At 37.5% G+C, this 26,191-nt stretch overlaps 1 protein-coding gene across 2 annotated transcripts; it reads left to right on the top strand.

Moving 5' to 3' along the window:
* The first annotated feature begins 4 nt into the window (after positions 1–4).
* Positions 5–25,491, top strand: BRAP (BRCA1 associated protein). Of its 2 annotated transcripts, XM_031948601.1 has the most exons (13): positions 254–423; positions 2,312–2,473; positions 3,243–3,438; positions 5,033–5,222; positions 9,665–9,778; positions 10,943–11,091; positions 14,738–14,813; positions 15,094–15,186; positions 15,290–15,428; positions 15,856–15,965; positions 19,155–19,244; positions 21,780–21,883; positions 22,983–25,491. In XM_031948601.1, the coding sequence occupies exons 1-13, from the start codon at positions 339–341 to the stop codon at positions 23,344–23,346; spliced, it is 1,872 nt and encodes a 623-aa protein (XP_031804461.1). In that variant the 5' UTR covers positions 254–338; the 3' UTR covers positions 23,347–25,491. The 2 variants fall into 2 exon arrangements, with proteins under 2 accessions (XP_031804462.1, XP_031804461.1); XM_031948602.1 differs by lacking the exon at positions 15,094–15,186 and having other exon boundaries at positions 5–423.
* Positions 25,492–26,191: the final 700 nt, after the last annotated feature.

Below are 26,191 nucleotides of genomic sequence, written 5' to 3'. Positions count from 1 at the left end.
CCCTCGTCACGCCAGTGACAAGCGGACGGCGGCCGGGAGGCGGAAGTGGCGGGCGCTCTGGGTCGCTCGCTTCCCGTCGGGCTTCGGAGGTGAGGCGAGCGCCCGAGGGAGCGCGGGGCCGGCGGTGGCAGCAGCGGCAGCGGGGGCCCCGGCAACCCGCCAGCCAGCCCGCCCGCCCTGCGGCGGTGGCGGCGGCCTCCCTGGGCCAGTCCGGCGGCGCGCGTCTCTGCCCTTCCCCAACTGTCCGGGAAGGGGCCCGTCCCGTCGCCCTCGGCCCGGCCCGTCCCGTCCCCGCCTGGGCCCGTCGGGGCCCGCGCCGGGCTGCGCCTGCCCGCCCTATGAGTGTGTCACTGGTTGTGATCCGACTGGAGCTCGCGGACCACTCGCCCCTGCCTGCCGGCTTCGGCTTCAGCGCGGCCGCCGGTGAGTACCCCCGGCCGTGACCCGGAGCGGAGCGGCCCCGCGGGCGGGGGACGGTGGGACCCCGGCCGGGGGGGCGGGGCGGTTTGCAGGTCGGAGGGGACTCCTGACGGAGAAATGGGGGCGGGAGGTGGGGGTGGGGCGGGCGCCGACAGAGAGACCCTCCCCCGCGCCCTCCAAAATTCTCAGGCTAGTCTCCCTGCCCCCTCCCCTGGGTCCCACATCTTCGCGTCCTCTGCCGACTCCTCCGGCAAACGGCGAAGGATCTTTTTTCTTCCTACCTTTCCCCTCCCCCTCCCCCACCGAGGCCTCCCCGCCTTGAGGCTCCGCGCTCCTTCGGGCATCTCCACTCTTCTCCAAGATGGGATTATGGTCCCAGCTTCGGACTCCAGGGCTTTCCAGCGGTCTCCCTCGGAGAACCGAATGATCCGCAGCCCGAGAGATGCGCCAGCCTTAAGCACCTACTGTGTGCCGGGCGCTGGGGACACAGGAGGCAGCCTCTGTCCTCTCAATCTCAAGGGAGAGACGCCTGGTGGACTGGAAATAATAAGCGGGGGAGGCTTCGGGTGCCAGAGGTTGGTGTTCCTTTGGGGTCCCTAGGGAAGGGTAAAGCGACCCGGGTGATAGTTTGATGTAGAAGAACTGAGGGGCTGACGCACCCCTAAATGGCTAGCTTCCCTTGGACCTGGTTTGCGAGTGTGTATTGAGTTGAGCAGGAAAAGAGCAAGTTGGAATACGTTTGAGAGATGCTCATTTCTTCAAATTCTTCCAATGATTCCAGATCTTTCTCTGAAACAAAGGCCCATATTTTTATTTTTTAATACAGTATTGTGCTAGTCTGGTGATTAAGAATTGTGAATGATGCAGTCTCTAAAGGATTAAAATGAATATTACTAAAAGGGAAGGGAAGCGAGCACATGGTGTGTGTGAGCAGGTCGCAGCGCTTGACCAAGAAGGAATCAGAAAGAACTGGAGTAGTTTTTTAAAAAGGTTATGAAATGGATAGTGCATGCTCCGTTGGTATATTCCAGATGTCAGAAGAAATGGAGAACTCTCATACTTGGGGAGGGAAGGCTGTGACTAGGAGTGACACTGCTTCTAGACTGGGGCAGGTTGTGATTGCTGTCGGGGAGATCATCAGTCACGTCTAGTAGTAGACGTTCAGGGTCTTCACTTCTGTAACAAGGCAGTGTAGGTAGTAGAAGGGACTTATGGGGCTAACAGTCAGGAGTCTTGGGTTTTGATTCAAAGTTCTTTCATTTCCCGGCTGAATGGCATGTTAATAAGAAGTTGAATGTCTCTGAGCCTCAATTCCTTCATGTAAAATAAGATTGTGTTCCATGATATCTAAGGTCTCTTGCAACTCTTGGAGCCTGTAAATGAGAATGGTAAAACACATTTTACAAGATTATTTTAAGGATCAAATGAGCTTTTATTTATTTGTATATGTGTGTTGTATATGTGTGTGCATGAAAGTGCTTTGAAGTTTGTAACCACATTATTTTATGACAGTGTTTTATATGGTGCTTTATATCACAAATTCAAACCTTGATTTTGGTAATTTAAAAAAACTATTAATAGATGAATGTTAACTTGGGGCTCAGCATAATCACCTTCATGACTCTTTTTGTGGCTAATTTCTCTAGAAGTTCATATCATTAAAACAGATCTTCATATATTTGTAAGTGATTAAATTCTCATCCCTTTCTCTTTGTCCCAGACTGGTAAAGAAAATGATAAGATGATTTTCTGACATCTGTAATAATAGAGAAGCTACACAGTGACTGTGCTATTCCACAGATCTGCTTGGGTTTTTTATTGGTGTGAGGAGGAGTTTGTTTTACCATCTGGACAGCCACTATGAGATGTTAATTAGTTATGTTTTACTTAGTTAGGGAAATGTCTGATGAAGAAATCAAAGAAAAGACACTAGCTTCAGCTAAGGTCCATTTAGAAGGAAAGGCACCAGTGGAGAAGGCAGCAATTATTCACCAACATCTTGGCCGGCGAGAAATGACAGATATGATCATTGAAACCATAAAATCTAACCCAGGTAAGTTTTTCAAATGTCTTGAATCTCTTATTAGATTGTTTTATGCATCTGGTTGGTTTTTCATATTCATATTTCAATAAACCTATTATTTTAATATCTTATAAAGCTTTACCATAGTTTCTTTTGCTTTAATATGACATAGGTAGGTGGGTTTTAATTAATTTCATCCAAGTACTTTTTAAATTAATCCTATTATCATAGACTTGGCTTTATTGAAAGTAGTAGAGTATCTCATAGCAGAATGACAAAATCCAAATAAATCTGTTGTCTGTTTTCATTGTTTTGCTGACCTGCTCCATTAAGAGGGGTTAGATCAATACTGAAACTTAAATGAACAAAACTGGTAGTTCTACTTTTTAAACATATTAGCCTTGACCATATGTATAAAATATCTGCAAACAAGCATACTCTGAAAAGTGTAATGTCTTTAGAAGTTATCAAAAGTGTTAGTTTTATTTTTAAGGAGCCAATAGAAAAGACAATTTGAAGTTTAGGGATTTTTTTTTTTTTTTTTTTTTTTTTTTTTTTTTTTTTTTTTTTTTTGCAATACACATATTTGATTATTTGGAGAATTTGTTCAAATTGTAGTTCATTAAATTTTCTTTACTAAGTACAATCACTGAAAGGTTGAAAAAAATTTTAGGAAGATATATGTAATGAGATTAATGTCTGATTGATCTTATGTGAAATAGGAATCCTTGACCATAATTAGCCTCCTAATGTAATTTATAACCTTGTAAATTTATCAAAACTTTTTGATTTGTGAAAGATGAGATGAAAGCTACAATGGAAGAAAGAAAGTCTTCAGAGGCATCATCCTCTCCTGAGAAAAATAGAAATGGAGATCACAGTAAAGAAGTTGCTCCAGATTCTCCCTCTAAGCAACTTCCGGACCAGATTTCATTCTTCAGTGGAAACCCATCAGTGGAAATAGTTCATGGCATAATGCACCTATACAAAACAAAGTAAGAAAAGTGTTCTTCCTTCTGAATTGGACAAGTGTGAGCATGTGCTGGGGAGTCTTTTTTCCCTCTGAGGCGGGCTTGGATAGTGTAGGGGCCTGGTTTGGATGTGGGTGACCCCAGTGACCAGAAATGCCCTTCAGGGTGATGATATTTCCTTAATGTTATCTCTCTGATGATTCTTTGTTTTATGACACAAAGTTTGGTTTGATGGATAGACCAGATGTTTTTCTTTCTGAATAGTTTTCAGTATTGGTATTGATCTGCCCATAAAGTAATAGTGGAGGTGGATGTTTTGAAGGGAGATGTTTGAGAGGAATATTAACATCGATAATGGAATCCTATGGAGAGTCCTGTATATCATTTTAGGAGTTTTAGCTTCTTCCCTCTGCAGACTTTTTGCCAAAGCTGCTACAAGGAGTTAATTAACTGATAAACATTTCATCTACTTTTCCAACCCCCTCCTCTGGTGAAATAGTAACTCACAAGCAGTGCAGTAAAGTGCTCCAGAGGCAGGCTACTTGCAGGAGGAGGGAGATGAGATAGCTAAAAGTTATTTAAAGCATCCACAAAGTGGCTCATCAGTTCTGAATAATTGATAATTGGCTCAAAACCTCCTGGCTTCGTAGCCTTTTGCATGACATCTTGATGTTCCTGATGTCTATCAGGACCCCACTGAGAGCTCATGGAACTTTTCAGTGACAACCGTTTTGGCAAATAGATTTTTGAAATTGATTCATGGCAGTTAAAGTGAATTTCAAAGGTTAGCTAAAATGTAGGATAGTTTATTCTCTATTCCATTTGTTGTAACTGGAGTAATCATTTCTATGATCTTCAAAACTGCAAAGGTATTCTGTGTGTATTGCATGGTTTTGAACTCTGTTCTCGTTTTTAAAGTTCTGCTTTCCTTCTCTTCTCACCTCATAGTTTGGCTTCTGGCTGAATCAGTGGCAGAATTTTTTTTTTTTTTAATGATGAATTTTTGTCCGGTACAATGTATAACTTATCTTTTAACTAAAGAGGTTAAAATTTTCTAGGAGACAAATGTTACAGAAGCCTTAACTTTACTTTTTTTGTGTGCAAATAATTTGAAGTGATCACTTCATTATCCTTTGGGGGGGGGGCGCTCAAGTAAGTAGTCAATTAGTGAGACATCCGGTTTTTCCCATCTGTTATCTGGACCTTCAAATCAATCAACTGGATAGGATTGTAGTCTCAAAGTATCCAGCCCTGAATATCAGACGGCAAGACTTTTTTATAGCATAACAAGAACAATGACATAATGGAGGAGGTACCTGGATGGGGATAACCTAATGGGGTGAGGCACCTAGAATGACATAATGGAGGGAGGTACTGGAGAAGTTATTGATATCCCAATGATGCCTAAAATGGATAGACCTTTTTTCCTGTCAAACATTTAAGAAGGAATGATTATAGCCTAAAGACCTTTATCTCATCAAACATTAAGAGGGAAGGATTATATTCTGGGCTTTGGGGGCAGATTAACTGAGGTAGGACAACCTTAAGGGAGACTGTGGCATAACACAGAATCGCCCTGGCTCCTCTATTCAAGACAGTTTCATTGTTGTCTCTTTAGTAAGATGACCTCTTTAAAAGAAGACGTCCGTCGCAGCGCTATGCTGTGTGTCCTCACAGTCCCGGCGACAATGACCAGTCATGACCTCATGAAGTTTGTGGCTCCTTTTAATGAAGTCATTGAGCACATGAAAATAATCAGAGACTCTACTCCAAACCAGTATATGGTGCTGATAAAGTTCAGTGCACAGGTATGAGTTAAGATAAGATTTCTTTGTTGCACAAACTGTATTTGGAACTGTGTGTCTCTTGATTCTAGTGGTATGGGATCAGAAACTTTTCATGTAAACTATTTAAAATATATATTTCTCTGAATATAACCTAGGGTGTTGTTGTAAACTGATGTAAATGGTTTACATAGCCAATGTGAATGCTATTAGAATTCCTGCCTTCTTTTCCTTGACATGTGGTTACTTATAGTCTGGCAGTTTTCATTTAATACTAATTTCAGTAACCTGTTAGAGTTGCAATACTCAGTTTTTCTTCCCCCCCCTCCCCACTTCTTTGTCTCCTCTGAAAAAGTGCTTTAAGTACATAATTTTAAAATTAGTTTTAAATGTGAAAGATCCAAGTGTTATAATCCCTCTTGAGTTTACTAAACTGTTGCAGAATTGAGGTTAGGCATCATTCCTATAGGTAAATACTGAGAAGATTGATAAAATGATGATCCATTTCTTCCCTCCACTTCTTAAAAGGATGATAGTTTTAAGTGAAAGAAGAAGCTCCAAAAATTCGGTTCTTTGGTAGATATGTATCATATTCTTAGTTTGAAGGAAAAACTTATAATAGATTTAAAACTCCAGATAATTTAAAAATTATAATACCCTTAATTTTTTCATTGATGTTTTTCTTTTGCCTATCATATTTTGTTTAAATTAGGACAAGGAATTTAAAGCACAGTTTTGTCATAATGACTCCTTCACCTTGCTAGTAAAATTCCTCCCACAATTTGCCCTAATTAAATGGAGTCCAGACTAGCTGGATGGCAATAGGTGTGTCTTCAGTGCTGTTAGCCTTGGTCTCTGACAGATCACAAGAATTTGTGGGTGGAAGGGCATAAATGCCATCACAGGTATATAGGCTTGCCACCCCCTCTTTAAAGAAATGCAAGATTGTTAATAGCAACAACAGCCACACAGTGGCTCTATAAGGGAGCAGACTTGGAGAGGAAAGGATGGTACTTTGTACATGCTCTGCAACAATGGCGTCAAATTCAAACAGAATCAAATCCTTGCCAGCCATGAATTGACTCTTATGTTGGATTTTTATTCATTTTGTTTACACATTTCCCAGTTAAATTTTAGACATTTTAGGCTGAAATTTGAGTCTGACTTTTCTACTCTTATAACACCAGAAAGAGAAAATATCACTATGAGGTTCATTTGCAAATGATGCCAAGTGTATGCATACCCAGCAATGTGTCCATATTCGACTAAACAAGTAAAAAAAGAAATAGGGGTTTCAACTATCAAGGCTTGCAAAGCTAAGAGTCTAAGAGCTCTTAAATTTTCACTAAATGTGCAAAGCCCGTTAGAATTCATTAGGGAAATAAATTTTTAAAAAATCATTAGGGAACTTTGTAAATTCAGTAAATGGTTTTCTAAAACTCTTTTTAACTGATGTCCTACACTTACTGGAAGAAGTGGGCTGAAGATGTGGGGAAGCCACTATTTATACAAGTTTTAGCTCAAGCTCTTTATCTTAATGACTTTTCCTTCAACAATCAAAATGTCCTCTTAGGTTTGGCAATTGTCAATGCTGTCAAGTTACCCATACATATAACCTGTAAATAAAAGGCTATTAAATAAAAAAACAAACAAACAAAAAACAAAGTGGCCTCTTAATCATCAAGTTATTCTCAAGTTTGTAAATGGGAATTAAAATAAAAAAAAAAAGCACAATTAAAAGGAATGTCTTGTCTTCAAAAATCACTAAATTCACCAAGCTTATCCTCTTGTTAATTCAATCTAGTCATTTTGCGATCATTTTCGCCAACTTTTCTGAGTAATTAAGTACCATTCTTTGTACATGAAGATGGCTATTGACCTACCATGATTGTGCTTTGAATTGTTTTATTAATAGAGATGGTGGATTTACTATTGTGTAGCAGACCATCCATCTAAAACCTTTTGTGACAGAGTGCTGACATTTGTTGGCTAAATTTAGGGATTAAGTCCAAAGTCAGGAAAAGGTTTGAAGCTTATTGGTCTTTGGGGGATTATTCCATGACATTAGTATCATTAGGTCTGCATTCTCACCAATATTATTTGACATTGCTCTAAACCCCACTGTGTAATTGGCTTTCCTTAGAAGTGTTAGCAATCCTCCTTTGAATACTTGAGTACCACTTACAATCCAATCTTCAAACTGTTTCATTTATATCATTCTTTAAAAAGTGGTATAGATGGACTTTGATTTTCTTCCATGGTCATCTTTTCAATTCTTAAAAAAAATTTCAATCTTTTAGAGCTATTAAAGTGTCTCTGTATCTTTTCCAACATCATGTGAGGTTGTTTTCCTTAACTTTATTCTGTAAGGCATATTTACTGATATTTACTGTGACCTTTCAGGGATTAAATTCATAAGTGAAGAACTTATAATTCATCTGGGCCTGTGAAGGTAACCCTAAATTTATTCACCAAAAAAAAGCACAGTAGGGCAGGGTTTTGGCAGCCTTTTTTGGCTTCAGCATGCTTAGTGCTCTCTAAGAGGGCCTTTCTATCTGGACCTGCTAGGCTCCGGACCAAAAAGGGATTCTTTTTATTGTTCCCCAACATAAACCCCATCCTATATCCTTGGGAAAGGGTCATGTTACAAAAAGCTTATCATTATTGGGTCAGCTAGAGAATCACCTTGCAAAAAACAACAAAGAACCCAAAGCTTCTAACACTGAAGTGATAAACTGTATTTTTAATAGTAAGAGAACCATTGGAGAGGACTCTTTATTTGGATATCTATTTTTGAACAATGTCTTTTATGATTGAAAGGTCTTTTTTTGTTGTTTTTTTAAAAGGATAATGTTTCTGATTGTTGAATAAAGCAGAGGAATCGGTATCTTTTACCCTTCTTTTCCTTGGATGAAGAATTCTAAATCTGAATAGTATTAAAAAGACATGAGAAAGAATGATGAGGGGCATTTGTGCCTTGTCCCAGCAGCAATCTTTGCCTCTTTGACCAAGGGTAGTGGTTCAGAGAAACTGGCATATTTGTCTGGGTACCTAGCTTTCTACTCCTAGTTTCTTCAAACAAGCATTAGCTGTCTTAGGTGCCTCTTTATAATTTCATATTCCAAGAAAAAAGCTGTGACTGTTAAGGAATGAAGAGGGCCCTTTTAAGTATTTTCTCCTTTGTAATATCAGTGTGATAGAGAATTCTGCTATTAACATCTTGCAGAGTTGAACATTAAAAAAGCCATTTTTTTCTGGGGAGGAGGAACACCTTAAAAATGTGAAGCTAATAGCTGACAGTTCCTCATCAAATATTTGGCTCACTTGATTACATTTAATAAACATTAAGCAAGATAAATAAGATTGAATTTCCATCCATCAAAGGGCATTAAAAGCATTTTAAAAATTCTGGTGCTATAAGCTCTAAAGGAGTACTGAGAGCTTTGGGATAAAGAACATTTCTTTATTTCCCAAAGATCTTGAGAATCTTTTTCTGAATCTGTGTAGGTTCTCTGTGGTGATAAAATTTGCATGATATTTCCTTTTGCAAACTAAGTGCTATAATAAAATACTACATAAGTTGATAGAGCTGATGGCAGATTTACTTCCTGTGTTTAGGTTGGTACCTTTTTCCAAATTTTGCTGGCCCTACTATATGAAAGATAATGAAAGATAAGTTCAGTGCTCTCTAAAAGGCTAATTTTTTAAGCGGAGTCGCCTATTTTCTGTCTCCTAAAACCAGACCAAAAGGCAATGTCTTATCTACACAAACATATTTCATCTTGCCATTTTTAAAGGAGTATGTATTTAGGAAAGAAGACAGATTGTTAATCCTTGTAGCAGCTTTATAGGAGCCAAAAGTTTTGGGGAGTTCTCTTCCCACTAAACATTATTCCCTAGGAACCTTAGAGAATGGCTTAATTTGTAGGCATTCCAAACTTGGAGCCCTTTAGCCATCATATTTGATATTGGGAGCTCAGTTCCTTTAAACCCTCATGATGAGATTTATATTTTGCTTACTCGAGAAGGTGAATTTTTTTTCTTTATTCAACTTGCACTAATGCCTTTTTCCTCTGGCGTGACTGTTGACTTTTTTAATGGAACTCGTCTGAAGCATCCATTAATTCTGATTTGGTTCCAAGGCTTTGCAAAAGGAAATTTACTTTTCAGCTTCTATGAAAGTGCTTACTAGGGATGGGAGGAAATTGGCTATTGCCAGTTGAATATTTAAATCTGAATAGTTGTCATCTTTCTGACGTAAATGTAAGTAAAAAAGTAGGACAAAAGTAGACAAGTAGAATATTGACCTGGAAAGGTTCAGATAGCCTTAGGATGTGACTCTTAATTGTGTGATTTTTCTAAATAAAAATATTAAAAATGTTTCCTTGTAGGTACACATTCAGATGACTAGAGAAAATGTCACTTCCTCTGAGTAATTAACTTCCCCCCTCCCTTTATATTCATAGGCTGATGCAGATAGTTTTTATATGGCATGCAATGGTCGACAATTTAATTCAATAGAAGAAGATGTTTGCCAGTTGGTGTATGTAGAGAGAGCTGAAGTGGTGAAATCGGAAGATGTAAGTTTGAAGGCTTTTCCTGTTTTAAGATTTCTAGAAATGCTCATGAGAAGCAACGGAATGTGATGAAAAGAGCATTCATGTCATTTGAGTCCAAAGTCTTTGTCTTTTTTGAACTCTTATGGTCATCATATATAAAATGTGAATGATCCATTAATAGGGGTGTTATAAGGAGAAACACTATAAATTAAATATTGTTATAAATTCATATGTAATATATAATAGTTTATATAGCAAACTATATATGTAATATATAACTATATATATTAGTATAATAGTTTATAAAAAATAAAGTAACCATAACAGAATTATATTAAGTCACTATCAGTATTGATCAAGTGAAACTCTGATAGTTGAATTTGGAAGTAGTTTTATAAATCTATATATTCCCATATCTACATACCTAGTTATTTTTGGTTTTGAAAACTTCTTGATATCTCCCTGAGCTGCTTGTCATCTGGCAAAGTTTTTTGCCTCAGTTGATTATCATTTTAAGGATTCATCAATTTAATTACATTATATTCTAGGCTTATTGTTCCAAAGTGTAGTAGTTGATATTCTCTACTTTGCATTAGACTTGATTGAAGTAAAACCTTTTAGATTATTATATTGTTAGGTTGAGAATAAATTCTGGGCCTCACACTAGAAAACTTTTCCTCCAAGCAAAATAGATTTACTAGCTAGCTTGAAAAATTGAATATTAAAATTTGAGGAACTTTGCAAAATTCTTCTGAGAATGTAAAGTGATTTTCATAATATACTATATTTATGTTTTTAAAATATATGTAATTGGTTATTTTATTGAATTCTTATCAATTAAATAATATATTAGTATTTATTCCTAGGGCTAATCAAGCTTGGTGTGACTATTACCGTAACATAGAAAATGTTGATAAAATGAGGAATACTGAGTTTAAAAAGTCAGTTTGTCAGCGAATTTATATCTAATAAAGCTATTTTTGATAGGTGCTTTTTCCAAATAAATCAAGGTGTTGAATATTTTGTTGTTATTCCCAGACTCATGTCTTCATGAAGGTCAGTGTACTTTTGGCTAGAAACTTAAAAAATTTAAATTTCCTAATTAGCAGTTTGCTCATTCTACTTTGACAGTTTATCAACTCCTAACTTGTTGAAATGAAAGATGGTGGTTACATTTATATCTAGGGTGCCAGTCTCCCAGTGATGGACCTGACAGAACTCCCCAAGTGCACAGTATGCTTAGAGAGGATGGATGAGTCTGTGAATGGGATACTTACCACGTTGTGCAATCATAGTTTTCATAGCCAGTGTCTGCAACGCTGGGATGATACTACGTAAGTATGATGGCTTTTTTCCCCCTTAAGCTCTATAAATATGATAAGCCTATTTGGAATTTAAAAAAAAAAAAAAGTCTTGCTCTTCTTTTCAGTTTCTCAGATTGTGGGTGGTACTAAGCAGATTTCATTGTCCTTTTCCATTTTCTTTTCTTATTCCATCATTCCTGAGAATAATCAGCATTCTTGGACCAAACTCTCTTTAATAACATTGAGTTTGAGTTCTGAGCTTCCAGGTGGAATTTGTCCAGTAAATCATGAGTTATTCTTTCCTTCCATTCTACAGAAACTAAATGACAAAATTTGAAGCTCTCATTTATGTTATCTATGCTGTGGCCAAGTCTTGTTCCAGAATCATGCTTCCCATCCAATACTGTAGGCTGTTTGTTCCAAATTTTTCATCAATGAAGCAGCAGCTGCCTAAGTGGCATTTTAGTTTGTTGTGAATGTTGGGAGTCACTGGCCAAAGGTCATGGTTATTACCAAGCAAAAAATGTTTTAAGATTTCTTACTTATAATGCTTCAGATGACTTTAGCAGGTGAGATTACCTTGGCAGGACACGCCAGTGACTTACCAGTTTCCTCTGCAAACTACCAAGGTCCCTGATGGTTAGCTCTCTATCTAGTAACCTGACTGTTGCCCCTGGGCCTTCGGTAGCGTGGTCACGTACCTGGCAGAGAGTTCTGTGTCAACTCTGGTGATATCAGTTGTCAAGTGTCCCTGAGAATTTAGAGCTCGAAGGGATTAATCTGGTCTTAACCTCCTCCTTTTACAGAGACAGAAATAGATATTCAAGAGGTGAAGTAATTTTGAGGCCGCTAGGGGGTGGCACAGTGCACAGCGCACCAGGCACAGAGTCAGGAAAATTTATAGTCCAAATCTGGCCTCAGATGTTTACTGGCTGTGTGTGGTCCTATAAAAGTCAACTAACCTGTGCCTATCATTAATCTGTAAAATAGAGATATTAAGAACACGTACTTTGCATCCAAGGGGGAAAAAATGAGAATATTTTTAATGCAGTCTGCTGTGCAATGGGGACACAAATAGAAGGAAGCCTTCCCTCAAAGAGTTTACATTCCAGTTAGGGAGAACAACACAAAGGGAGGGTGAAGAAGATGAGAAAAAGGAGAGGTTCATAGAGAGTTGAGACTTCCTTTTTATTAATATTGACAGAGCCCATGCCTGGGTAATTTTTTTACAGCATTATCCCTTGTATTCACTTCTGTTCCGACTTTTCCCCTCCCTCCCTTCACCCTCTCCCCCAGATGGCAAGCAGTACTATACAAGTTAAATATGTCACAGTTTTTTTTCTTCTTTTTAAATTAATTATCATATTCATAGACTTATGATCAGATAATTTGGACAGTTAACTATAAAATTCACTTTGCGTTGTTGTTTAGCTTAAATAACAAAGTGTTTATAGCCAAAAGTTGGCCTGAAAATTTTTTTTTTTAATATTGAAGTTTTTGGATGATCAAAAAAAAAAGTTATGATTCACAAACAGTAGTGATTAAAAACTGCATTGGAAGCAGATTTTGTATTTTTTTACATACTACATATGATAGTAAACTGTAAATAAAGGCATCAAATCCATCTTTTATCTTTGAACACCATTTGCCAAATATTTATAATAGGACCAATATAATCTACCTAATAATTTTCACCTAGATAGAGAAGAGAGGGAGAGATACTAATTAAGCACCTTACTTTGTTAACCTCTTTATAGTTAATCTCATTTGTTCCTTACAACAACCCTTTGAGATAGGCCTTATTATCTCCATTTTGCAGTTTAAGAAATTGAGAGAAATATATGTTAACTCACTTGCCTAGGGTCACCCAGCTGCTAAGTGTCTGAGGCTAGTAGAGTTCCATCTACTGCTCTACTTGGCTTGCCTCAGATTATAGCATGCTGCCTTATAAATACCAGAAAGTGCACTTATAATGGGTTTTGTCATTTAGTAAAAGCTATATTTCAACCAACTAAGGGTAATATTGAAAGTAAGATTGAAGCTGCTTTTTTGTTTTTACTTTTTATTGATATCTTTGGCTTTTACATCATCTTTATTTCCAAATAGGTATTTTCCCTTCCCTTTGCATAGAGCCATCCCTTGTAATATAAAATTTTTTAAAAAGTTTTGCAGAATTAAACATATAATCTCTTACCTCTTCTAAGAAGAGAAAAAAGTATAACCCTTGAAAAAGCTTTAAAATATAGGCACTATAATGATATGCATTCATGTATTATAAAGACTAGCCTAGATATGTTTAGAGAAGTTTTTTAAGTTGGCTGTGCCAGATGAGCCTTTTTTTTTTTTACCCCAATCTCCTAAATCACTAGAAGGTGGCATTCTGTCAGTGAGAGGGGATTCCCACCTGGATAAAATCTGAGATCTTTTTAAAGTCTTGAAGTAAAGCCTTTAGGAAGGAGATGGTTAGTAATGACACCCCAAAATCAGTAACCTCACATATTAAACAAACTTGATAAATTATCTTAAGTTCCTAATTCTGATTTGTAGACTTCTATTAGTCTTGAACTCTAGGCAGAAAGATAGAAAGGAGTATATAGTATGATCCAGGCTTCTCCCTCATTTCTCTTCCCATTGTCCTTTATCTTTTTATTTGTGAAGTTATCATATCAAGAGGTTATGTTTTTCATGACATATCCTTAAGATAAAGTAATGTCCTTTCTTGTAAATTTGTAAATTGAATGTTACCCTTTAATTTATATTTGAAAATTTATTTGGGGAAAGAGAAGTTATCCAATTCTATTACATTAGCTAATAGGGGAAAATAAATTAAAGGGATGTGGAAAAATTGAGATCCTAATGCACTGTTGGTGGAACTGTGGTCCAGCCATTTTGGAGATCTGTATTCCTGCTAGATTTGTATCCCAAAGGAGATTTTAAACAGGGGGGAGGGCGGGGGGAGATGTATATGTACAACAATTTTTACAGCAGTTCTTTTCTGATAGCAAAGAATTGGACATTGAGGGGATGCCATCAATTAAGGAAGGAATAGCTGTACAAGTTGTGGTATATGATTGTGATGGAATGTTGTGTTATAAGAAATGGTGAGCAGAATGTCCAGATGCCCTGTAAAGACATACATTAACTGATGCAAAACAAAAATGAATAGAACCAAGAGAACATTGTATACAATAACAACGATATTAAAATATGATCAGACATGAATGACTTAGTTATTTTCAGCAGTACAATGATCCAAGACAGCTCTGAAGGGCTTATGTTAACTTTATTTTTCTTAGATAAGGTTTTTTTGGATCAATTTTCTTTTATTATATGATTAATATGGAAATAGGTTTCACATGACTATACATATATAACCTATATTGAGTTTCTTGCCTTCCCAATGAAGGAGAGGGAGTGGGTTGGGAAAGGAGGAAGAGAATTTAGAACTCAAAAGTTTTGAAAATGTCAAAAAAAATATTTTTACATGTAATTGGGGGAAAGTAAAATGCTAAATAAATAAATTTTTTTTTTTAAAGGTAGAGAGATTAGCAGCAATGTTCTCTCTCCGGGCATATTCACATTTTTTAATAATACAAAAAGGTATCTTTTACAAGTCTTATCTAATCTGAAATATGTTTTTTTATCTTCCTCTGTCTTCTGGTGATTGCCTTGATAGGTGTCCTGTTTGCAGATACTGTCAAACACCAGAACCTGTAGAAGAAAATAAATGTTTTGAATGTGGAGTTCAGGAAGTAAGTAATGGGTTTTTAAAAAGTGATGAACTCATCTTGACTTAACTGGGAGTATTCTCTGCTGGGTGCAATTAAATTCCTTTTAGGTCCTGTTGAGCCAACTTGTTTCTCTGGGGATCTACATTAAAGTCTTTTTTTAGGGATCAGACAGGAAGTATAACTGCATCTCTCATTTCTAATATGCCTCTAATCTACTGTGACTTGACACTTTTATCTATTCTGTTTTTAATCAGTATGTACTTAATACAATTCTGAAACTTCACTCTTGCTATTTTCTTAGTGTACTCAAAAAAACAAGATGGAAAATGATTTATCATTAAAACTGTTCATTGGTTCGTGGGTCTCAAAATGCATATGTTCAGAACTCTTGAAGGTACAAACCAAAGTATTCCTCTGTATCTCAGACCCTATCTGCTGCGGTATAGCAGATTTATCAGTTACATTGCCTAATGGTTGCCTTTCTGGTTTGTTGACAGAACCTGTGGATTTGTTTGATCTGTGGCCATATAGGATGTGGACGATATGTAAGTCGGCATGCTTACAAGCACTTTGAAGAAACCCAGCACACTTATGCAATGCAGCTAACTAATCACCGAGTCTGGGATTATGCTGGAGGTATGAGCACGCTGCTGTCACTTTTATTATCAGTCTGCCCATACATTTTATTAGGAGCAGACATCTTCTCAACTCTGCAGTTTCCCTTTATTGCTAACAATAAATAGCTGTCATTTCCCACTAATTGCTGCAAACATTGATCTCCCTTGGCATAGCAGCACAACATGTTCAGGGTCCCAATGAATAACTTGAACTTGAACAGCATGGTAATTACACTCCACAAACTACCAAACCTTTCACTGATGAAACTACCAAGTCTAAACTAATCTTTTCTTTATTACCAGTCCAGTCCTTTAGATAACTTTTTTTAAAAAGTCTTGTGTGTGTGTGTGTGTGTGTGTGTGTGTGTGTGTGTGTGTGTGTGATTTAAAAGCTTATAGAGACCCATTTCTAAGAAAACTTTTGATTTTTTTTTTTTTCCTTCTAGATAATTATGTTCATCGATTGGTTGCAAGTAAAACTGATGGAAAGATAGTACAGTATGAATGTGAGGGTGATACTTGTCAGGAAGAGAAAATAGATGCCTTACAGTTAGAGGTAAAGTATTTTACTTCTTGAATTGGTATTCATTTTGTTGGTTAGTCTTTTAAACACTGTTTAAGTTTAGAATTTAGCTATTTTACCTAGAATTTTATCAGCCTTTGACCTTACAGATTTCTCTACCTGAACCAAATGATTTAAGGAATTGCTTTTCTTTTTTTTTTTTTAATGTCTGTCAAAAGCTGATAATAGTGTTTTCTTCATGCAAAAACTGTTGAAGAAATATTATCCATGTTATAGAAAAATTACTTCAGTGGATCAGTTATTTCATCAGTATATATATGCCCACTTGATACCCATTGCAATCCTTCACATCCTTTCATCCTGTATAATTCTTCTTTGTACTATTCTCTAGCCCTTCCTGCTTCTAGTTCTTTAAATCAGGCTTTAAACTTTTTCCATTTGTGACTCCTTTTCACTTGAGATTTTTATGCAACTCTTGAGTATATAGGTATATAAAATAGGTATACAAATCAAACATTTACTGATAATCATAATTTGACAATCCCCATGATCAGTTACAAGACCCCATTTGGGATCACAAATCACAGTTTAAGAAGCTAGTCACTAAGATATTGTAATAGATTATAGGGAGCAGTGCAGTTTTTAACTCGAGCCTGCTCTGGTGCCTCATCAGGGTATGGAAATAATATTGATTTCCCATAGTCTAGACTAGCCTGGTGGCAGCTCAGGCTGTAAGAGCTCCACATATGGCTCCGTTGATGTACTGTTTATGTCAGTATTTGAGACTCACCATTAGTTTAGTTATAGGGAAATGTTTTGTTTAGTTGGTTTTTTTTGCTATAACACTTAGAGGGAAACCATATGTTATATAGGTTGCTATCTCCGTCATAGGAGAGAATAGCTTTCCATATCAAATGATAAGTCATGAAATTAACCGTGTCCCTCATGTTTGTTATCCCTCCACCTCTACATTGTTATAGATCAGTGATCTACTTTACACTACTTCTCATATGAAAATCACTTGATTTCATGCTCTTGCCTACTTTAATTTTATTATTTATTAAAACCTACTATGTGCTAGGAGTTGAACACAGTAGTAACAGTGCTACATCCCTGCCTCCAAAGACTGTTGGAGGCACCATTTATCCACAGAGAAGTTACTGCAAAATAAGTAGAGGATGCCACTAACAATTGGGAAAACTCAGGAAAGTCGGTGTGTGAGCAGTGTTGCTTGTTTTGGTCCTTGAAGGGAGCTAGAGATTCCCAGAGGAGGGCACGCATTCCAGACATGGGGACAAATTGTGCAAAGGTGTGGAGAATGGCAAATAGGCCAGTTTGGCTGGAACCCAGCATGGGGGAGAGCATGTTGTGTAACCAGCCTTCGAAGATAGGTTTGAGCAACATTGTAAATAGCTTTAAAGGCCAAAGAGGTGTTGCATGTTGTCCTAGAGGCAATAAGAGGCCATGAAAGTTTCCTAACCAGTGGAGGAACATTGTCAGACTTGGGCTTTAGGAATGTCAGTGGGATAGCTGTGTAAGACTAGTCTGGAGAAGGGAGAGCTAGAGACAGGGAGACTAAATTGAGAGGTGATTGTGGTGTAGGGGACAAGAGATGATGGTCTGCAGTAGAGTAGTGTCTGTCAGCAAATCAGCAGGCATTTCTTAAGCATATTCTGTGTGCCAGATGCTGTTCTAAGCCCTGGGGAAACAAAAAAAGATAAAAAAAATGGGCCCTGCCCTCAAGGAGCTTCATAGTCTGTTGGAAGAGACAGCCTGTTGTAACACTATGCAAATAGTATCTATGGAGAGAATCTAAAAGAGGAAAGGCCTCTTGCAGAACATGGGATTTAAGCTTTAGAAACTGAAAGGCAAAAGTGAAGGGCCAGAGCATCCCAGGCATGAGCTGCCAGGGTGGGAGATGGAACGGCATGTTCCAGGAGCATGCTTCACGGAGTAGGTGGAAGAAGACTGGAAATATAACAAGAGGCTCAGTTGTGAAGAGCTTTACCTGCCCTGACAAAAATTAATATTTGATTTGAATAATTTGATTAATATTTGAAGTGATAAGATGTGGGATTTATTGGGGGAAGTGGAAGGGGAGTGACATGATCAGCCTAGGAACATCACCTGCATCTGTTACGTGGAGGGTAGATTGGAAGGGGAGAGACTTAAGCAGGCAGGCCAATCAGGAAGTTATTATAGCTGGGCATAGTGGCCATGGAGACCTGGAGACCCTAAGCTAAACAGAGTAATTCAAAAGAACAGCTACAAAGAATCTTTAGAAATTATAAAAACCAAGCTTGGCCCAAAGAAAAGATGAGAGAAGACAATTTTTCTTTTCTTCAAACAGGCAGTAATCCACAGGTGTGGCTCATTATTGTAGAGAACTCCCAGGAAGCTAGAAACTTCAGTAAATGAGATGTTCCCCTCCTCCTAAGATTAATCAAAGGTGCAATGTTTTTCATAGTAACATGGTTTTAAGAAAGTAACATTTCTCTCAATAAATGGCTCTGTTGAATTATCAGCAACCCTGTCTCCTTATTTTCGACTGCCACTAGGCCATTTGTGTTGTGCTGGCCACAGCACATATTTTTTATTTATATATGTGTGTCTATATATAAAGAGAGAGAGAGAGAGACATCTTTTCAATTTGTTGATCAGTTTTACTAAATTATTTTTCCTCTTTTTTTTTTTTTTTAATCAGGGATAAGAAATGAGAAAGGGAATCTAGGCAATGTAAAAACAAAAATGTATGGATAAAATTATTTTTAAAAAAACTTCACAATTGGCATGCACCCTAGCTTTCTAGATTTATTGCATAGACTTTATGATCATACTAAACTGGACTTCTCACTATTCATCACCTTTGTCTAACTGTGTCTTGTTTCTGTATCTTTGTACTAGTTGTATCTTCTTCCTAAAACTCACTCCCTCCTTATCTTAACCCTCTAAAATACCTACTTTCCTTAAAATCTCAATTTAAGCATCCTAGTCTATATAAAACTTTTCCTATAATACATACACACATCATTAAGAAAAATATGGAGTCAAGTCCAGCTTATTTAGAGTAGCAGACTCAACTTAGATAAAATGTCATATTGTAATTTTTATTCTTAGGTTTCTGTATAATTACTTTTGGTTCAGCTTTCTAAACAAATTTTATCAAGTTGTCAACAATTGTTTCATATGTATTCTTATCTATATTATTCTTTCTGGTTCTAGTATTCTTATTTACTAACGAGCCAGCTAGAATCTCAGCGAATCTACTGGGAAAACAAGATAGTCCGGATAGAAAAAGATACTGCTGAGGAAGTGAGTCTTCTTAATCTTAATTTATCTAATGCTATGTATAGGCATGTTTGGGGGTTAAAGGGAATAGTTTACCTATCAGACCTTATGGATGAGGAAAAAATTTACAACCAAATGAGATAGGATTATGAAATATGAAATGGATATTTTGATTATATACAGTTAAATAGTTTTAGCAGAAAGCAGAAGGAAAATGAAACTGAGAGGAGTTTCTAGCAAATATCTAAAGGCTTCATTTCTCAGATATATAGAGAACTGAATTAAATTCATAAGAACACAAGTCATTCCCCAATTCATAAATGGTCAAAGGATATGAATGGGTACTTTTCAGATGAAGAAATCAAAACTATCTGAAATCTTATGAAAAAATGCTCTAAATTAATAATGATTTATTGACTAGAATAATAATAACTAGAAAAAGGCAAATAAAAATCATTTTTGATTGATTAATATAACAGAAAAAGAAAGTGATAAATGTTGGAAGGGAAGTGGGGAAAACTGGAATAGTAATGTATTGTTGGTATGTTTGTGAACTGTTATAACTATTCTAGAGAGCAATATTTGCAAAGAGCTGTAAAAAATGTGTACCCTTTGATTGGTGAGCGGCTGAACAAGTTGTGGTATAAGATTGTGGTGGACTGCTATTGTGCTATGAAAAATGGCAATCGGCATGGTTTCAGAAAAACCTGTAAAGGCTTACATGAATTGATGAAGAGTGAAGTGAGCAGAACCAGGAGAACACTGTACATAGTAACAACAATGTTGTATGGTGAACAGTTGTAAATGCCTGTTTATATTGTCAACAATACAATGATCCAAATTCAAAAAAAATTTTTTTTTTTTTTACAATGTGCCTTCCTGCTGGAAACACTATTTCCCTGGGGAATTCAATTCAATAAGCATTTATGGGTGTGAAGCATTCTTTGGAAAGAGAGGGTAAAAGGAGGTAGTCAGGTTCCAGAAGTATATTCATTAAAATGGTATCATTTAACCTTTTTCCTCATAAAATGGACTGGATAACATATTCTTTTTTTTTTTTTCCCATTATTATTATAGCTTTTTATTTACAAAAACATGCATGGGTAATTTTTCAATACTACCCTTGCAAAACCTTCTGTTCCAAATTTTCCCCTCCTTCCCCCAACTCCTAGATGGCAGGTATTCCAATACATGTTAAAATATATATATAATATAATATATTCTTTTAAAGTGAATTAAGATAATTTCAATTGAAGAATTTTGTGACTTTCCTTGTTATAAGTGGAGTCACTCTGGCTATTGCAAAACTGGAACCGGGAACTACTTTGCAGTTGGATTAGGCCTTTCTCAGAACTCGGGATCCAAGGCACAGTCAATTTCTGCTTGGGCTAATGCCCAGTTGTCATATGACCTTTGGATTACCTGCCACTTAACCTGTGAAAGAGGAGGAACCAGATCTGTTGAACTCCTGATAAACTCAAGCTCAAATTACACTGTCACAGCCACATCTTTAATAGGGGGGGGGGGGGGGGGGGGGGAGGGCACTAAGATATTAATTTTCCTAGCAAGATAAATGCTTAGTGCAAAGGATTTAAGACTTAAATTTCATATTCTTTGGAGATATATAGATTGTAGTAAGTGAAAAATGGTATACTCTTCAAAGGTCTTTGGTGGTTGCCATTCCCTCTACTAGCTTGCTAGTGCTTTCTTTTACTTCAGGTGTCCTCACATTTTTCTATTTTCACTTTAATTCATCATCGATCCCATACTGGAAGCCTCTCCAGCTTGTAAAACTAGCTAGCATCTGAAATAGCCTGGGAAGGGCCCAGAAGAAATTCTCTCCATTAAGTAAAGCATATTTTTACCCTTTAAATAATCCCTAAAAATGAATTGATTTTATTCATACTCATGGAAAAATGACCTTGACAGAGCCACAGGTCAACTGACTGACCTTTTATCAGTGACTAGAGAAAGATGGATGATGGAAACTACTCTGTAATCTTGTTTATAGGTTTTGTGGAAACAAACACTGGCTTTGCAATCTAGAATGCTTTATGCAAGTAACTTGTAAAGGTCATCCTACGGTATTGTGTGCCCTTTAGGATACTTTTGTATTAATTGCTACATAACAATGATGCCACAAAAAGGAGCCAATTTTGAAATTAAGCCCTAGAACCCTACTAGCAAACTGTGGCTTTCAGTATGAGTTTTCTTCCTGTGTACAGTTCTTGATTAAGCAGATGTTAGTTGTTTAGGTGGCAAATTATTCTGGCCCTTTTGTTTTTCCTTCCTCCTGTTTATTTTTTGACATTTTTATTAGCCTTTAGAAATTCAAGTTGGGAATCTGCTACAAGAAGAGGTAAAATGAAATAAGTAGACTTATTGTTCAGTTAGATCATTTAATTGGTTTTTGTTGATTTCTAGTAAAAAGTTAGTAGGTAAGGGAAGGCCATTAAGTTAATGTTCTAGAACCTGCCACTAAAATAGTAATATTAATGAGAAGTTTACAGGACTTTGCTCTGCCTAAAGTATAGACATGATATCTGTTTGCACTTTCAGATTAACAACATGAAGACTAAATTTAAAGAAACAATTGAGAAATGTGATACTCTGGAGCATAGACTCAATGATCTCCAAAAAGAAAAGCAATCTGTGGAAAGAAAGTATGTATTTGGTTCTATATTCTTTAAAGGATTTTTTAAATAAATCCCTCAAATAATGGAATAATTTCCCTAATAGTTATGGAAATATTATGAAATGGTGTTCAAGCTTAGAAAAACTGTTTTCATTATCAGTCTTTCATGGCCCAGCATATTCTTTCCTCTTTATATAGCACTTGCCTGCTTTTGGACCACCTAATGAGTAGAAAATGGGGTATTTATCTTTAAAGGTCAAAGTAATTTTAAAGGATATTGTAAAATATAGTTCCCTCTTCTCGTGGTATTGGTAAGATTACTATATGTTAACACATCTTCCTTCTTTGTCTCCAGGAGAGATTTTTCTGTTTCCATAGTTAGCTGTTCTTAGGAAGATAATGGATAACTGAATGGAGTCGTCCTGGTATATAGAGTAAAGAGGGCTCGTCCAGCTGGGCCAGAAATAGTGTACTTTAAAGGGAGGCCGGGAGAGTTGTGAAGGGGAAAGTTGATGAATGTTGAGCAAAAGATTAACAAGTTGTAGGTCAGAACAGAAACAGCTGTAGGTATTTTGAGAAGAAAGGCAAATGTTACTAAATTTAAGTAATTTTCCTGGGTTTTCTGGGTGACTTCCTGTCTATTTCTTTTGTTCCCTGAGCGAATAAGAGGTAGTTCCATAGGTCGCTTAGTCTTGAAATTAATTTTAAAAGCACATTCCCCCTCTCTATACAGTATATCATTGAGGTCAGAGCACTTAACTTTGCAGAAGTGCTATTTTTCCTCATAACTTCTTTCCATCAACACTGCCCATCTCCCAAGCACACACACAGACAGAACTACTGGAAAGGATAATTAATTATTCCTGGGTAGGTTGTGGCTGGGCTTTAATGTGCTCTTGAATTTTCAAATCCAGATAATTTTTAAAAAAAAATAATCGAAATCATCTGTGAGTCTGTTCCTGTGTACTTTAAATGTGTTAGCCAGAGATAATACTGCTGAGATGCCTGAACCTGATGATAGTGAAGTGTTTGGGTAAGGGAGAGACCCTGGAGCGTTGGCTCCCTCATTGGTTTACAGAGGAGAGAGCTAGTGGAAAATGCATTGTGTTGCTTTTGTTTTTTGAAAGGTGCACACAGCTGAACGTAAAACTAGCCAAACTGTCCACCGAGCTCAAAGAAGAGCAAGAAATGAACAAGTGTTTGCGAGCCAATCAAGTCCTCCTGCAAAACAAGCTTAAGGAGGAGGAGAAAGTTCTGAAGGAGACTTGTGATCAGAAGGACATGCAGATCACAGAGATCCAGGAGCAGCTGCGGGATGTCATGTTCTACCTAGAAGCCCAGCAGAAAATTAATCACCTGCCAGCCGAGACCCGGCAGGAAATCCAGGAAGGACAGATCAACATTGCCATGGCCTCCGCTGCAAGCTCCCCTTCCAGCGGAGGTACAGGGAAGCTGCCCTCCAGAAAGGGCCGGGGCAAGAGGGGCAAGTGAGCCTCTTGTAAGCAAGCACTTGTGGCTAAGACAGTGGCCCCTGGCACCAGAAGGTGGTCAGGGGCTGCCAGCTCAATGTGAGGTTGGTTACTGAATAAGTAAGTACACCAAGTGAGGATCAACATGAAATTGTTTGGATCGTTTTTTTCCTAGTGTGTTGTTTAATGAGTTATAGGGGTTTATGACCAGGATGGCTAATGGGAATTTAAAGGGTTTTTCTTTAAACTGTTCTATTTAGCTAATCTCTGACATGTTTTAATTACCATTTTGCCTTCCAAATTTACCCAAAACTAACTCTACATTTTTCAGCTTTATTTATTGAGTTGGTATATTTCACACTTAAGTCCTGGGGTCAGTTTTTGATATTAAGAAAAAATTTGAAACCTCAGTGAAGATTTCCTAGGCACTGGAGCACCAAAGGACCCTTGGAGCAGTAGCAGCTGCAAAGGTCAAGAAAACAGGCGCATTTGAGGCTCTACGAGCCATTCGGTCGTTCCAGAAACATTTGTCAGAAGTTGGTCCTGTTGGATACTGATGAGCAAAACTCCTTTCTATCAGATATCATTGATATGTGTGCCCTGCTAAAGGGGAATGGAAAGGCTGTCCTCTTTAAGGAAGTTTGAGAACCAGTCCTAGATGCATGTTACTGTAGCATCTACTCCAGTCCAGTTTTAGGAGTGGCCAGGGGGGAAAACAAACGAACAAAATTGAACAGAACACACTCACTATGGACATGACAACTGCATTTCCACTTTGTTTTGGGTTCACCTAATTTTATTATGACTCTGAAGTCTGAAGGTTTAGTGATTGTTGCCCAGAGTCTTACTGGCAGCTCCCTCCCTTATAAGTGCTCTTGCTCCAGCAGATGGACATTGAGCCACATAAACTGACCAAGTAATTCAGCCTAGTTGGATATGTAAATTAAGTGGGGGTATATGGGATACCTGTTCTGCCAGCTATACTTTCTGCTGAGATCAATGCTGATTAAATATTCATATAGGTTACATTCTTTGTTGAGCTAGAGGCTAAAATAAACTTCAGAAAGAAAAAAATCTCCAAAGACTAAATTGCCCTGAATTGGAATAGAATGAATTTGACATAGCCCCTTTATAAGTAATCTTTTTTTTTTTTTTTTTTTTTTTTTTTTTTTTTTTTTGACCTCCAGTGATGGATCAGAACCTCAAGCTATAGTGTGACTTGTATTTGGATATGCAGAGCAAAATTTAATTGAGAACAGTATTGGCTGTTGGCCAGTGGTTTTGAGTAAAGTTAGCAGAGTAAATTACACAGCAAATACTGTTAGGTCCTGGATTTTTTTTTAATGCAACAGTTAATCAGTTTATCTCTAAATTCTCACATTTCAAAATTATTTTTTGATGATGATTGGTCTACATCATCACTTTTTCACCAGTTGCAACTTTCCTCTTTGTTCTTCTGACTTGCTGCTGTAGCATCTCTGAAGAACTTTCTCACATAAATGTTCTTACACATTCTCAGTCCTTTGCTACTATAGACCTACTAGACAGGTTGATTTGGCCTTAGGTACAGATCTATCTTAAAACCTTAGTTGGCGTATAAAACAGAGTCAAATTCTCTCTCCTATAGAAATTCTATTTTATTTAAAATATATTTTTACATAGCTAGAATCCTGCTTTTTGGCCAAGAGCTTGTGTTGCATGTTTGACCTTTCAGGAGCTGGGATAGTGATCTAAGTAAGAGAATTAGAATTAGTTTAGGAGTGTGCAGTATCCTTTCTACAAGCTCACTACACCATAAAATAAGAAAATAACAGGTGGGAAAGCAGTGATTCTTTTTTTTTTTCCCAGAAGGGGTGGAACTAAGTAATATGAGGCTATAACAGGGAAATAAACAAAAAAGAAAGGTAATGATTGGAGGGAAAGATGTTATATCAAGGTAGCTATCATAAAGTCTTAACTAGACAAAGTATATTTTTAAAAATTGTTTGTTTTGAAATTCATGTATTTTGAATTTAACTGAGTTTCACAAGGGGGAGATGGAGGGAGGGGGAGCATTTGTAAGAAGGGAAGCTGCTACTGCATTTTCCGAGTTGAAAATGGGCCACTTATCATCCCCACACTACCCTGGACGGGGAAATTGCATTAAAATTGCTCAGCTTTGGAATGACTCTTGTCTGGGTGTGATTTATTGTCTTGAATTGCAAACTGTTTAGGGACATGCCATTGGTTAATATCCTGGGAAAGTATCGGGGACCTGGATTTGGGAGCTACCATCAGCCCCCAATTCCTGGACTTTGTATAGAAAAGCAAAGGAGGTGGTTTCCAGTCTGTCATTGACACAACAGAGATGCTGGCCAAAAGACAATTTTGTCTTGAGACAACAGGACCTTCCTCTCTTCATGTGAAAGAGCTCATTTGCTGACACATACAGTGTGCTGGGCCCTTTGAAGAGCCTTTCCCTTACAGGGTACCCTGGGTCATCTTCAAGACACATAGTACATCCAGTCAAGTAAGCATTTTATTAAGTACCTGCTATTCCAGGAGCTAAGGTCACAAGAACCATAAAACAATTCTTGTCCTCAAGGAGCGTGCATTCTAGTGGGAGAGTATATCCTATAAGCAGCTTAATAAAAATAATTTGAAGAGAAGAATCATGCACATTAGAACAGGCTTCCCAGAGCAGGTGACCCTTACCATCACCACAGTGGTCACCTCTTTGGAATCTACACTTATCACCAGGGGCTTCAGACACACTGGGAGAACAGTTCTAAGGGGGGGCAGCCCTCAGGCAGTCCCCGGAGTTCTGTCTGCATAGGCTACAGAAGGATGTGTTGCAAGCATCCCTCATTAGGTGGCTGGAACAGACC

The sequence above is a fragment of the Sarcophilus harrisii genome, chromosome 1, assembly GCF_902635505.1.
Source record: "Sarcophilus harrisii chromosome 1, mSarHar1.11, whole genome shotgun sequence".
NCBI lineage: Eukaryota > Metazoa > Chordata > Mammalia > Dasyuromorphia > Dasyuridae > Sarcophilus > Sarcophilus harrisii.
Note: the sequence above shows the minus strand (reverse complement) of the source record. Positions and strands in the feature narration are given on the sequence as shown.